Source organism: Anolis sagrei, chromosome 3 (assembly GCF_037176765.1).
Source record: "Anolis sagrei isolate rAnoSag1 chromosome 3, rAnoSag1.mat, whole genome shotgun sequence".
Classification (NCBI taxonomy): Eukaryota; Metazoa; Chordata; class Lepidosauria; order Squamata; family Dactyloidae; genus Anolis; species Anolis sagrei.
This window is the reverse complement of record NC_090023.1, coordinates 127427388-127442625: the sequence shown is the minus strand read 5'-3', so window position 1 is coordinate 127442625 and position 15238 is coordinate 127427388. Positions and strand designations below refer to the sequence as shown.

The 15238-nt window shown below is 36.8% G+C and overlaps 1 protein-coding gene across 9 annotated transcripts in view; it reads right to left on the bottom strand.

Annotated features, from left to right (window-relative positions):
- The window catches only part of MBNL2 (muscleblind like splicing regulator 2), an 87895-nt gene that overhangs the window by 19540 nt on the left and 53117 nt on the right, over positions 1 to 15238 (bottom strand). For 2 of the 9 annotated variants that reach the window (XM_060769473.2, XM_067466877.1), the window contains exons 6-9: positions 14318 to 14371; positions 13545 to 13698; positions 8746 to 8781; positions 4592 to 4686 (exon numbers count right to left, since the gene is read on the bottom strand). In XM_060769473.2, the coding sequence (XP_060625456.1) occupies positions 4592 to 4686; positions 8746 to 8781; positions 13545 to 13698; positions 14318 to 14371 (339 nt within the window). The remainder of the gene's footprint in view (positions 1 to 4591; positions 4687 to 8745; positions 8782 to 13544; positions 13699 to 14317; positions 14372 to 15238) is intronic. The other 7 variants (XM_060769475.2, XM_060769477.2, XM_067466878.1 and 4 more) reach the window with 7 other exon arrangements.

Below are 15238 nucleotides of genomic sequence, written 5' to 3'. Positions count from 1 at the left end.
GGAATTTAAAAAAAATATGGTCTATAGGAGCAATCTGAGCCCCATATAAAGGGCTGAATTAAATGTCTCATTTTCTCTATTTACTCACAGTCACATCTATTACCCACTTCGATGTGACGAGACTGCTGGCAGTGGGACTTGTTTCATCATTCTAGTCCTGTGACATATAATAGTCTAAAAATTGGTCTTCACTACAGACTTGCCTCTTCAAGCCATCCACTGTGTCAAGAGAACGCTCAGGGAAAATTTCTTTTCAGCTAGAACCTGACCAATGGGCCAACTGGTGCCATGTTATGTATGGGTTTCAACGTCTGCAAAAATAACTCATCTCAGACAGAAACGTCTGTACTGCCCTCTGTATGGAGGAAGTTATTGATCTGCTCCCTCCTCACCTTTCCAATGGGGAGGATTTGGAGCAATATGTAGAGAGAAGACAAGTGACCCCAATCCCCACCTCCATAGCCATAAACAACAGGTTTTCCTCCTTTATTACATTCATGTTCTACTGGTAGCTTTTTTCAAGTATTCTGCATAAAAAAAGACTTCCTGGAGGGTCCATATATAAAGTTCCACCCTGACTGACATACTATATCCTCTCAGAAGAATGGATTCATCTCACTGAAGCACAGTGAGATTTATGAAGTAACCCCGGGCAAGCAAGGGTAAGCCATAAGCTACATTCAAGAAAGAAGATGACATGAAGTGTGTCAGAGAGAGCTTAGAAATTGGGGCCAGAGCTTAAAGAGAGAGATAAATAGCTGTGGCTTTGGGACTGTTGCTAGTTGACTGTGGTATTAGCTAAATAAGTGGTGCAGTAATTGTCAAGTGGCATTTGTTAAAACTAATTCATTTATATTTCTAAAGCAGTCCGAAATGTTTTAGGAAGTTTAGTTTCCATTCATAGTATTAAGGTATAGCTAACATTAGAATATTTTTTATTTGTACTGGTTAGGAAAGGATCCATTTTCTATAAGGCTTTAAAATAAATTTTAAGTAGTAACTTCATGATAATTTAATTTTAATATGATTAAAATATAACTGATTATAATTACTGAACTTGTGTATTGATGATGACTATGCTTACGGTTAATGTAAGAAACATGATTGTAATTTAAAAAAAATATTTTTGCTTGAATGATGCAATTCATTCAATTCACATGATGAAAGTTTCCACCAGAATGTGCCAGGAAATTTACTCTTTTATTGCAGTTCCTTACATGTTTTAACACCACTTGTGTATGGATAAAAAATCAAGCTCCTATTTGATGTAGGAAAGCATAATCTTTACCAACATACTTGGCTAGGGGTAAACAGCTGCTCTGAGTGACTAACTGTAGAGATGCACCTTTGCACTTCTATGGTGTTACCCAACTGGGAAAAAGGACTTACACAAGGACATAATGCTTTAACATAATGCCTAAAAAGTGTTGACACTGACATAATCCCCAGATATGCTAGTACAGGGAAACAAATTTCAAAAAACAAAACAAAACAACATATGGCAGCAGAGCACGGAAGGAGGTGGAGGTTTATTTCTGCCTTGCACATGTCCTCCATCAGAGGTGGACAAAATGTGAGGCACATGAAGCCCTGATCACCACTTTTGTGGACCCTATGGATCTCAGTGGTCAACATTATGTGCCCAGAAGCATGGGAAGAACATTTGGGGCCTCCTTATCTTGATCTAGGCCCAGGTGAGGCCTTTTTTTTTTTTTTACAAAGGAATTCAACAGGAAGTGGCTTTCACTTCACCCCATCTCCCATGTCCCTCAAATGGAATTTGGCAAAACAGTCACTTTTTGACAGTGGCTTTTGGGCAGGGGAGGGGTGACAACTCACAGCTCTCCAAGGTCCCGAATGGAGGACTAAAGTAGCTCTTAGCCCTCCTCTACACATTGATAGAATATGCTTCCCATATCTACTTTATAGTCAAACTGTTAACATGCACACATCAAGTTTAAGTAACTGAACAGATAGAAAGTGCTGAAACATCCTGGGCTTCCTTGCTATGCATGAACTCCATTCAGAAACAGTTCTAATCCAAACCAGGTTGCTTCATGGGACTATTAACAGCATATACTCAAACCCTTTATTCTAGGACACAGCATAAGGGATTTCCAAATGGGTCAATAGTGCTAAAGTTGGCATAGTAGATTGCAGGATCTTGTTGGTATAACCAGAGTTGGACAATAACCTTGAAAGGTTTTAGCTACAGTGACAATTGTGACACTCCTTAAAAAGTAGCTAGCTGCTATTAAAGAAACAATTTACTTATTACAAGGAATCCATAGTTGCTTCAACGCATTTTGGTAGCATCCTTAGAGCCTTTTGGCTATTCACACAGCTAGTCAGTCAAAGAGTAGATTAGGGATCCTCCCCAAAGTCTTGCTGGTGATGTTGCATTTCTGCTCACATAATTTGATACTCCAAATAACATCACCAGAAATGTGATGTCACCAGCAAGTATTTGCCAGGAAACTGCTTGCTAGAAGCAATACAGCAATGGGTCCGTTGGTAGTGTGGACAATGGATTGGTTCGGATTCAGCCCAATCCAGCTGTCTACACCTCTGAAACTGGGGGATCACTCTGGAGCTCCCAGGAAACTCCCAAGTAAATATCATGTTCCCTTGGCCCCAGCTGACTGATAGACACAGCAGTTGTGCTGTAAATCCAGCTGAACATTATGTGGACTCCCCTGCAGCAGTTGGCGGGAGGCCACACTTGAGCAGTGTGTCCATTTTTGCGGTCACGGCTTCCATAGTAATCAAAATTTTACACTTTTGGTAATGAATATGATAGCACCCATGTCAAAGCTGCTTCTCTCATTTATAAAATTCTTCCAACTAGCACCAAGAACCAAAAAGAAGTGATAACATAATGAAAATCCAAAACAAGGAAGGATATTGTTTAGAAACCTCCATGTAGTAACCTTATACTTGATTTATTGTGATTATGCAACCACAATTTACTGCTAGGTTGTTACTGCTTTTAAGCATAATACCTGCTTCAAATTGATTCAGGCAGCTACAACTTTTGTCTTACATTCCCAGGCTATATTACTTTTGACATCAATCTGGCTCTCAAAATGGCTTGCATGAACGAGAATTTTGTCAAGCAAAATAATAAATAAATAAATAAATTTCACAGAGCAATCATGAGAAGACCATCAGTATCTGCAATCTAAGAAAGCAAACACATTTGTGACAGTGTGCATTACTTGTCTTTAAAATATCTGCTATTTTTATAGGTTGAAAACATTGGGAAGCCAATCAATAAAGCTACATACAGAGAAATGTAGTGCTTCTGTGGGTCAGGGAAGGCATTCATTCATCTATTCATTCATTCACTCTCCTTTTCTCCTAGAACTAGTCCTCAAGGTAGTGTATCATGTAAGTCAAATACAATATAGATAAAACACATAAATAACTATCATGGACAATAAACTACTAGTTACAAATCTTTCTCCCCAAAACTAGGATGGGTTCATATAAGGATTGTCTTTAAGTCAGAAACCACTTGAAGGTACAAAACAACAAATGTTAAAACAGGCATCAAAAAAGGAAAAAGAACAAGCTGTTAAAAACAGCAGAGTTGGTCCCAACTTGCAGTTTTCATTTTCTCTCCCATTTGTTCTTGTTGTGTGCCTTCAAATATGCCAACCCTACCATCCCAAGATGGGATGTGGCTGCTTTCCTTTGAGACTGAGAGTCAGTTACTGAGTGAGAATTTGAACCCTGGCTTTCTGGAATTGCAGTCCAACACTTAAACTAATGCACCACACAGTCTCTCCCATTATTTATGTTGTAACAGGTTTTCTCCTTTTCCATGCATCCAAACCATCTGTCTAAATAATGGATGGGGGAAAAACAACTACCAAAGCTAGATCAGCCCCTCCCCCCCCCACTTAAAGCCAAGAGTAAAAACAAAAAAACTAAAAATGGAAACAAAAGGACCCATAATCACTATTCAAATATTCAATCAGGTATGGTTGCTGATGACACGATAAATAAAATAACTATTCAACTTATTCTATATTCTGTATATTGTTCTGACACAAATACTCTTTGGAGAACTTTGAAGTTCCTTTTTGATATTTTGGACAAAAATATTCAATTATACAGATATTAGAGAACAACAATTATTAGCAGTCTACATATACACCTAACTTTGTCCTTTGGAGCTTGTTTCAGCCTTTAGGAAAATATCAATTAATTAGTTATACTTACTGTATGGAGAAAGAGTAGTCAACATTTGAAACCTCATTTATCCAATTTAACAAATTAGCGGCATCATTTCTACATGACTAGACCATCACTAAAATGACTGCGCATCATTTGGGTTAATTACACAGTGTTAGAAACAAAAAACAAATAGCGCAACATTAGACATAGCTACACCATCATTTGCAATAAATGTTAACTCTAAATAAGTGCAACCTGTGCATAAATACTTGCTGGAGAACCACTTCAAAATAAAATTTGATGGGTAAAAACATGAAGAAAAAAAATTCTCCAGGAGAATTTTTTTAATAAGTACCAGCACTCATTTAGAGTTTGGGATTTGTGAAAGAAAGCTTTAAAAGGAGCAAACCTGATTGGCTGTGGCTGTTGCGGCGAAGGGGACACTTGTTGCAGGAGTTGTTGTTGCAGAGACAGTGGCGGACGTAGCGCTGTGCATCATGGGTACTTTCAGGAGGGGAGCCATGGAAGCAATGAACAGGAGTGTGTAGCATTATGGCAATGGAAGTGGCATTTTGGCATGGTGAAAATCAGAGCAGCAAGCCATCATGGGTTAAACCAGCAGATGGCATGCAATCACAATGCAAAGCAAGAAAGCATGGCAGAGAAATAAAACAAAAGGGAAAATAGCTTATTACAAGTACAATTTAAAGGAAATTTGTCACAGTTATCGGCGATTCCCAGAAAAAAACCCCCAAATGATTCATTCATTTTAGGGAGGGGGATTTTAATTTAACACAGTGGGTTTCACAAAATGATTTCGTGAAAGATGGCCTGTTAATTATGGGAATGACATACAGTATGACTCCCGTATCCACAGGGATAAGTTCCTGGACTTTATGTGGATAAACGAAACCACAAATAACAGAAAAAACTCTATTGAAATGAAGGCCGTCCAGCCAAAGAATACCATAATGTTGCACTGGAGGACTGTGAAAATGCCTAGAAAGGACATATTTTCTTGGACTGCAGGTACTGGTCTCGCAGATATGGGGGTCATACTATAACAGATTTTGTCATTCTAACATTCCAAAAATATCATGATTAAAAAAGACTTACATGATAAAGTAGGTGTATTCAGAATGCTCTCAGTGCTTGAGAGCAGTTTTGAAAGAGATTATAAGGAAAGGAACACTATCCCATTTTAATAGTTTTTTAACCTCCTCCAACCTTTTTACTTTCAGAGCACTAAAGTAGTGTCACTGTTTTAGCCATCACCTTCCCTTCAATACTGTTTTCTAATTGTTGGAATGTAGGATGATTCCGGATATGATTCTATTTTGTTTTCATGCACTTTAACTATGCTTTAAGTCCCTGTCACTATTCAAAATGTTACCACTTTCCTTGAACTTAATCTTTGTCCAATCTGGCCTGATTCTCTCCCTGGCTATAAAGAGGTGTTATCATATTGTAACGGTTGGTTCTTGTGAACATTTTCAAAACAGCCTAATTTTTGGCAAGTAGTACTAAGACCTGTAGGTAGTCCTTGATGAGAGAAAGAGAGAGAAAGAAAGAGGCAGGGCTCTTACTCAGTCCATTTCTGTTACCTCCCCCAAATTCAATAAAGGAAGAAATCTACTAAAATAAGGGCTCGTTCCAGTTTTTAAGACTGTACCTCCCTATTTAAGTTTTCAATCCTATTCACACTGATCTGGAAGTAAGTACCTGGACCTTGTAAGCAAGCCTAACATTTTTGCACTCTAGGCTGGCTCTCAGTAGTTTTCAGTTACTTAGAGCCCTATTTCTCAATTAGAAACATTGCCACTCTACACACGTGATCTTAGCAAAAAGGCCAAGAAGCCTTGATCAATGTTCTAGCTTTTTCTCTTGTTTGGAAGAGTTGCCCTGTCTCTAGCTGTACTGTTTCTGACTACAAACAGGCACGGGCATAATGAGAAGCATGTTCAAGAGATTGCCTCTGAAAGCTCTCTGGCACACTGCCTCAGCTTTCTCACTTTCATCAAGTCCTTTTTCCTTTGACTCTGTTCACATTAATCTGACTAGCTTATTCCCTTACTCAACATACTCAGCAGAGAATATGAGACCTCTTTTTAATGTTGTCTATGGAAAAGATTAAACTAATAAGATTAATTAAAAGCAACTTGTTTAGGATGTCACACATTCTTATTTTAAGTTGAATGTCCATTTTGATTTTGAAATAGCAACAATAGTTATTTACTCCCAATTATGCCAACCACTGATTTTGTATGACTCTCACAAGTAATCTGTTTTATTTTATCAGCTGCCACAATATCCTTTGTTTACGTCAGGCATGGGCAAACTTCGGCCCTCCAGTTATTTTGGATTTTAACTTCCACAATTCCTAACAGCTGGTAAGTTGGCTGGGATTTCTGAGAGTTAAAGTCCAAAACACCTGGAGGGCTGAAGTTGGCCCATGCCTAGTTTAGGTAATAATAAACAGTCATTCAATTAACTAAAGTGCTTGTTTATGCCCTATGGGGAAAGACTGAAGGCATCTTATTGGCTGACACTGCATATTTTCTTCATACCATGAACCAATGTGGCAGGAAAAACCAACCAGTCAGAAATTAACTTTTGACTGGAGGTACTGGGCTTTTGAAGCTACTGGAGGGTTCACTTTGATCCTCCTCAAAGGCATATAAAGAAAGTTTGGTAACTCAGGATCCTTCCACACAGCCCTATATCCCAGAATATCAAGGTGGAAAATCCCACAATATCTGCTTTGAACTGGATTATCTGAGTCCACTCTCAGATAATGTGGGGTTTTCTGCCTTGATATTCTGGAATATAGGACTGTGTGGAAAGGAGCTCAGAGCCAGCAACAGATGGCAGAGTTTCATCCCATCATTTATTTGAGGACTTATGTGCATATCATTTACATTCACATTTCTTGTCACCACTATGGCATTGGTTAGGAGCTGGGGATGGATCTAGTTCAGTGATTTCCAACCTTTTTTTATTTATTTTTTACCAGGGACCACTTTGACCAGGGACCACTCTCCAACATTAGTAACAAAAGGTTACGAATCAGTTTTTGGTCAACTTTAGATTTGGTTTGGTTATTTGGTGTGCTGATTCAGAAAACTACATTGGATAGACCACATCAGCTCTAGTTTCTGATACAGATACATATGCCATCCTGTACTCGCCATCTACTCACCCACAAAAAACCATACTTAATAAGCCTCAGCACTACAAGAAGGTTTTGCGAGATCAGTTGCTCTCGTTGCAATGGTGTGGTAACAGTGATTGCATACCACTGGTGGTCCACAGACCACAGGTTGGGAACCACTGATCTAGTTGGTAGAAGATGGGTCTGCTGTGCCTGTCAGGGCAATTTCTGGTGGTTCTTTAAAGGAGTGCAGAAGGCCAAGGTCATGCCTAATTTGGGGTGGTGAAATGCCTTTATCTCACTGCTAGATAGCAGGGGACCATGCAGTGGAGCTTGCCAAAATGGAATCCCACACCTGTGATTCTAGTGATATTCTGAGAGGCCAAATGGCCGATACCTGGATCCAGCTAAACCTCCATACGTGTAGTCAATAAATTTGAGGCCTTCCCCATTCAAACAAAATGGGGCCTGTGCTTATTTAAGGAAGTGGAAACTTTTATATAGTCACTAAGTCTGCAATTTATTTTATTACAATTTAATTTGAAAAAACAGATATTGTGCTTAGTTATTCTGGTTCATTTTTTATAGATAAATTGATATGATATGTGTTAATTGGATCATAGCACAGGGCAACAACTTGATTTACAAAGTTTATTTCAGATGCGAACTTTAAAACAACGGAAACATCAATTAAAATAACCTACTGGATCTAATTATTTGAATACAGGAGGGAACTGAGAGAAGTTCACTGAACACATTTCTCTTTTGCAAAACAATTGAAAAAGACAAATGTTCTTATGTTTAATGCACAGATTGTAATCCTATACACATCTGCCTTATTGTTAAGTCTAACTGAACTCAGTAGTACTTACTTTTGAGCAGAAATGTGTAGGATTGCACTGTTAAAATGGCTTTATTTTAATTTAAGGTGAAATATTATTGAGGTCCAAGATTTATTCAAATACTTTATGGCCAGTATTAAAATTATTCCAAGCTTCTGGGAAACGCTGATAAAATTTTCTTACAACACAGCAAAAAGAAGAAATAGGCACACCACTATGAAACTTCAAGAACACTGATGAAATTAGACTGCTTTTTCAATATTTTATGATTTAATCATGCCAGCATTATAAAATATAGAAAGAGATTTTTTTGAAAACAGAAAAGCAGATTGGAATTCATGATATCTGGGCTTTTTGCAGTGGAATTGTTATAGCAAGAGATGTTGCATCTAAGCAGCAGGGTTTTCTTTTTTATTTTTGAAACAAAGTTCAACAATTTAACAGTTCAAGCCAAAGTCCAAATGAATAACCAGATTGAGTCAATTGTTTTAAAGTTATGTTTTAGTTCCTCAAAAACAAAGGAAGCTACAGAATACAATAAAAATATCAATAAAGAAGTTTGAAACCTACCAATACTGGTAGCAGGTGTCATGCACAAAACTGACCCTGTGTGTCATGCAATGATAGGTGAAAAAAGTGAATAAAGGGAAGAAACAGGTTAGCTGTTTAGAGTTAACATTCAAAGTGAGATCCAAGCATCCCCAAGGATAAGCCAAACAAGTTAAATACAACTTAAGAGAGGTCATTCTTAGCTCTTTTTCTTTTGCTGTTTTAAAGCATTTCTTTTTTGTAATAGAAATATTAATAAATATTTAACATACTATGCATAAAAATCCACATAGAAAAGACTTCATTAAAATTTATTCCAGAAATTGCATTAGCCCCTAAAAAGCAAGCATTCTGAACTGTATGGGTTATCTAACAATCCTCAATATCCTACTATGATCAGAGAGCAAGTATGTTTAGTGTTGCAGTCTTACAATGTATGTAATACTCTATAGACCTATTTAGGAACAGACTCTGCTAAACCCAGTGGAGACTCCTTCTAAATATGCCTGGCATTGGCTTAGTTGATCACTGTTTACAAATCTTCCTTTCAAACTGGGGAGTGGCTCCAGGCTGTTTTTGAAGCCAACTCAACTCCCTTTAAAGTTTAAAGATCAATAATGAAATCTAAGGTTTGGTCTATTTTTGGAGGAAATATAGATACATGCCACAAGATGAATACTTATGTTTTTAGCTGCTAAATTTTATAGCACAATCCCCCAAGCATGTTTATTCAGGAGTAAATTCCACAGACTTCAACAGAAATTGCTATATATACTCATGTATAAGTCTAGAGGTTTTAGATTTAAACACATTACCCACAAATCTAGTGTGACTCATCAACAGTTCAATGTAAGTGTGGTATCTTACCAAAATAAAAGGAACTATCCTCTTCTCTGAACAGCATGATGAAAGGTGAAGGCTTAGTCTGTCCCAGGAGAACTTAAAAGAAGTACTGATCCTCTCCAGAAATTGCTCTCCAGAGGGAGCTCTCTGACACAGCGCCACTTCTGACTTTTATAAATGCTTGGGTGGAGAAATGGTAGTGGCTCCTTCGTGCTCCCCCTCAAAGGAGTGTCAAGAGAGTGCTTTTTGGTTCCTCCCAGCGTGGACTAAGCCTTCGCTTTTTGTCCCGCTATTGAGAGAAGGGGATGGCCCCTTCTTTGATAAGATACTGTACTTTATCTTCTATTTTTTAAAAAGCCATCTCCTTTTCTGAATACAGTAGTAAAGAGCCTTTTTGATTGCCTGGGTTTGAAAATGGCAGCTGCCATTAGGGGTGGCTGTCCCCTTGAGCTGGCACTGGAGCTTTGCTCTCTCCATGGAATAACTTTTGACTTTTCCACTGTGCATGTCAAAATCCATAATTTTGGCCCCAAAACCTACTCTCGACTTATACATGAGGTTAACTTATACACAAGTAAATATGATGCTTAGGACTGCAGTCTAAAAATACTGTCAATATTTGATTTGTTCTTACATCTTGAATGCTAAACACACTAACTGGATAAAGAATAATAATCACTAAACGGAATGGGATTCATTTCCAAATAAATATGCATAGATTGTGTTGATAGTGTGAATTATCATATCTAGACTAAATGTAAAAATCAGCATAAACTAATATTTTCTTAGTACTGTATGGCAACTCTGGAATCATTTCTTCTACCCTAACTCACTATTTTCTTGACCCTGTTAGGACAAAGTGGGGGACTGGTCCACTTAAATCAAGCTTTTTGAAATCACAACATGCCCTGCACTTTTATAAACTATTTCCCAGAGTATTAAAAACAAAAACAAAAAATAAATACTTCTAAATTAATAAACCCAATTTAATTTTAACAACAATAACAATAATAACATCAGAACATTACCTAAAGATAGCTATGAATGATCTTGTCAGGAAGGATCAACATTGAGGAAAAGATGTAATGTTTCTTTTATCACACTCAGTTAAAACTATAATCATTTGAAGAAAAATGTTTCTACTACATCTGGGATCATGAAACATTCAGGCATGAAAAGTTGTGTTAACTCTATACTAACCAAGCCTACAATCAACACTTATTTTACTTTGTTGTTAATTCTGAAAGAATCAATGGGATGACTAGCATTTTAGGGAATGGGTTTTAGCATCATTAGTGGTCAATGCATATGAGATACAATGAAATATAGAGATACAAATGTAACGGAATTGCACACTACTCCATATTTTCCACAGGTGTCAATTAAATAATTATGTCTATTAAAAAACAGATATATATTTCCCTATATTTCCATCAGCCTTAATATTCCAGGCACTTCCAAGATATTTCAGGACAAATTCTTCCTATTTCCATTTAGGGATAATATCCTAACTGCTTCTAAAAACACCAGAGTACCATCGATACCATTTTAAAAAGTAAGAAAGACACAGGAAGATTGTTTCTAGAATATACCATATACTCCTATTCATTTAAGGTCCCAAATAAGTTCTGAGCTGGGGCTCTTTCACACTAGAGAATTATGCTGGTATGATTTCACTTTTGTTTTTGTTTTGGGTATATGTAAGTACTAGAAACACTGGGCAAAAGGGGGACATCTTGAACTCTTCCATGAACTTTATTCTCATTCTACTGCCCACTAAATAATATGAGCCAAACAAAAAAGACAAACAAACAACCCTGATAATAATTTGTCAGTATCTATTACTCATACTCACATTTCCACTCCCTGAATACAACAGAATTATCGTTTTCAATGTTTACACTAGCAGCATGAAGCTTTGGGTTCTTGTATGGACACCTACATGGAAGCTGCAAGGAATCTGGAAGACTCTCCTTCCTGTTTTAAATTAGCCTTGGTTTCTTGTTTTCAAGTTCTCTTTCTTAGCAACCATGTGAGGATCATAAAACTTATTTTATAAACAACCACAGCTGTTCTCACTGACAACAAATGCACAGCAAGATGGCTGAGGGGATACGAATATATATAGGTGATTACATCTCCACCAAGCAAGCATCCATACATGCTGATCAACAGGCTGATCATCTCAATGTGTGCTCAGCCATAACTTAAGTTCATTCTTGCAATAACAGGGCAATTTCTCTCCATTTCAAAATATGTTTATTGTACAGCCCATCTATCTCTCCTAGAAATGGAAGATACATCTCTAGATTACAAGCTCAAGCTGCAAACAGATGACAGAGTTTATTCTGATCAATTTATATTTGCCTAACTTCACTGTTAGGAGTTGGTGCATACAATTACATTTTGAAAGATTGTGCATTAAAATGGATCTCAGTGGCTACCTTGTTGCCTTTTTAAAAAAAATGGAAGTGGGGAGAGTTAATTTAGTCATTGCATCTGTTTCCCTGACTCAACACCACAATATACCTCTGAATTAGACTCTACATTGCTTACACAAGAAGCCCATTCATGGATAGAAGTCAAATAGTTGAAGCATCTAATGTTTGAAGCTCGTTATCTTTTCAAGATCACATCCCAAACAAAACACAACTCTATTGCAACGTTACCTCCTTGCACATAAAATAAGGTAGAAGGGACTCCAAGTCTATGCATTTGTGGCATTTTCCCATGTGCCAATGTCATTCCTAGCTCCACACCATCTGTACATTGGGGAAGCTTTCACACAAGGGAGGATGTCATATGCCTATAGGTTATCCCAGTGATTCAGAACTACAATTCTGCATGGGGAGTCCATGCATACACCCATACACTCAAGGCGTCCTCCCCCAACTGAGGAGATAATAAGAGTGAACAGAAAATGTGGTCCCATTCTCCTCTTCCAGATGATAGTTTATAACATGGTGTGAACTCTTGGAAAGGTATGTCTTATATGTGAACATCTGCTACTGACCATATTATCTAGGGGAAGTCAGTACAACTAAATATACTGCTTTATAAAAGCACAACATTGACTCTGATTTAGACATAACCATCTGTTTTAAAAAGCATGATTTTAATGTGCCCTTTCTATGACTACTATAGTCAATATGTATTTTAAAACAGGCGATCTGAAGAGGGGAACCAACAACTTTTTTTCCTAATTTAATTGGGCCAAACGTGTGATTATGGGATATAAATGTTTTTCTTTTCTTTTCTAGAAATTCATTCTGGACTGCCAGTTGATGGCTCATAGTTATAGTTCAGGAATCGCCACTAAAAAGAAACCTGAAATTATTACCAACAGATAAATCAGGTTCTTCCCTATGAATTTTAGGAATATGATATGTATTTTTCTGGATGGAGAAATCATCAATTACATTTTTGAGTAATATTAGGAGGAGTTGGAATACTAGCAAGAAGGTGGATATGGTGTAGAAATTGTACTCTGGTTGGAAAATTAGTCATGCAAGATACACTTGAAAGACAGACCTAGTAATTACAAGTACTTAACATACTCCTAGCAAATTTGAATAAGGCTGTTTTTTTTCCTGTGGGTTCTTTTCAATTTTCAAAACACCTGTACAAAAATGTGTGTTGCAGAACACATTTCAAAAAGGCAGAAATACTAAAGAAACTAATATGATGCTCTTCTCCAAAAGCCTGTCATGACAGATATCAAAAGAGTAACAATAAACAATTCCTTGAGTTGTTTAAAGTCAAAGCTTTCTGACAGCACCCACAAATATTTCTGAATTTTAAATATTCTTCAAAAATATTAAGAAATAAAAACTCATTCCCAACAATACCCTTAAATTCTGTGTCACGAAAGATGCTAGAAAGAGATGGAAGCACACTGAATGTGATAAACATCCAAAGTTTTAACTACTACTGGATAAGGTTATAATATTTTTATTTATGCTCTAAGAACAACATACCTGTTGGAATAAAGGCTGCATGTTGTTGCAACTGTGCATTAGCAAGAGCCTGTTGATAGTGTAAGAAACTCGGATTAAAAACGGCACTGGCACCATTGCTTTTCTCAAGTGCTTGTCTCTTTGGTAAAGGATGAAATACACCAGAAGGAAAGGCCTGAAAAGGAAAGAAAGAAAATGTAACATAATGAGTGAGGCAGAACTTTAAACAGCTTGTACTTTTTTATTTTTGACTGCATTATAAAATTTAACGGCTGAAGATGCCTTGCCATGCACATTAATTCAAAACAACAACGTCAAATGGATGGCATTTTTTTTTGTTATTGATATAAATGCATGGCACAGTTAAACTAAAATTATAGCACCACAATAACTGAAACAACAACCAAAAAAAGCTTTTCAAGACAAAAGGGAGTTTAAGGGAAACAAAAGCTCTTTATATAAGGGTGAAACAGCAGCAGAAGAAAAAAAGCACTTGTATTTCATTACAATGTAAATATGATACATATCTATCATTAATTATATTAATTAGTATTGATAAGCATCTTCAATCACAAATGCAGGTTTTTTTCTTCACTTCAACTTTTAAGTAAATATATTTGACGATGAAATGTGGTTAGAAAAAAGCTGCTATAACTACATGTGAAAACGAAATTGCTAAATGCTGAAATTATTATATTGGTTGGTAAAATTAATACGACAATTCGGGAAACATTAAAATTATTGGCATCTTGGAAAAAGCTACATGCAAAGCAAAAGGTGAAAGGTCAAAGTACCAGGTCTACAGTTGCCTCGAGAGGTCGCTTCATTGCTTTGGCAGTCGACTGAGTCTTTTAATAACAGGCAGCGAGCACATGATGGCAGTGGGCCAATGGGATTCAAGCGAATTAACATACAGGTAAACAGCAAGCAGAGGTGCATCATGGGAACGGCATTGCATTGTGGATAGGTGAGAAGGAAAAAAATATTCTGAATGCAATATACAACATACAGAACACTAGGCATGCACAACAACAAAAATGTTTTGTTTTCTAAAGAGATGAATATTACACCTTGAATTAGTACTGAAGCAAAAATGCATCTACTATACCTTAGTTAAAAGCATATAAGAGAGTAAAATATAGATGTTTGAAATTTAGGAAAGTTGAATAAAACAGCAGCTTGCAGACACCATTAAGCATTTATAAGCACCAGTAAGCATTTATGCTATAATAGGAAAGCATAATTATTTCAGGGATTATCCTAAATGATTTTTTGATAAGTTAGTTAATGCCATGTTAAAAAAAAGGCAAGAGTTAATTTCCAAATTCTGACATTCAAAATCTAAACCACTGAAAGATTTTTGACAGGTGAAAGCAGTCTTTCCCAGCTTGGCGCTCTCCCAATCTTTGGGACCTTCGAACTCCCATAATGCCTGACCACTTGCATTGCTGTAGTTCAAAACAGATTGAGGAAAGCTGATTTAATGGAAGAAGCACATGTTCAGATCTCAACCATATAATGCTTTTAGGAATAGATCTTCTATTAGCAAAAGGAAACTGTGCATGTGCTTTTCTTTTTCAATCAAAGATTTTTTTCAATTTTTTCCCCTCTTTTTTAGGTATATTAAGCAAAGATTCCTTCTGATTCACTAACTTATCAAATTCAGCATGGACTTGTTTCAAGAGGATTTGCTATGCTGAGACCAAGGGCTTGGG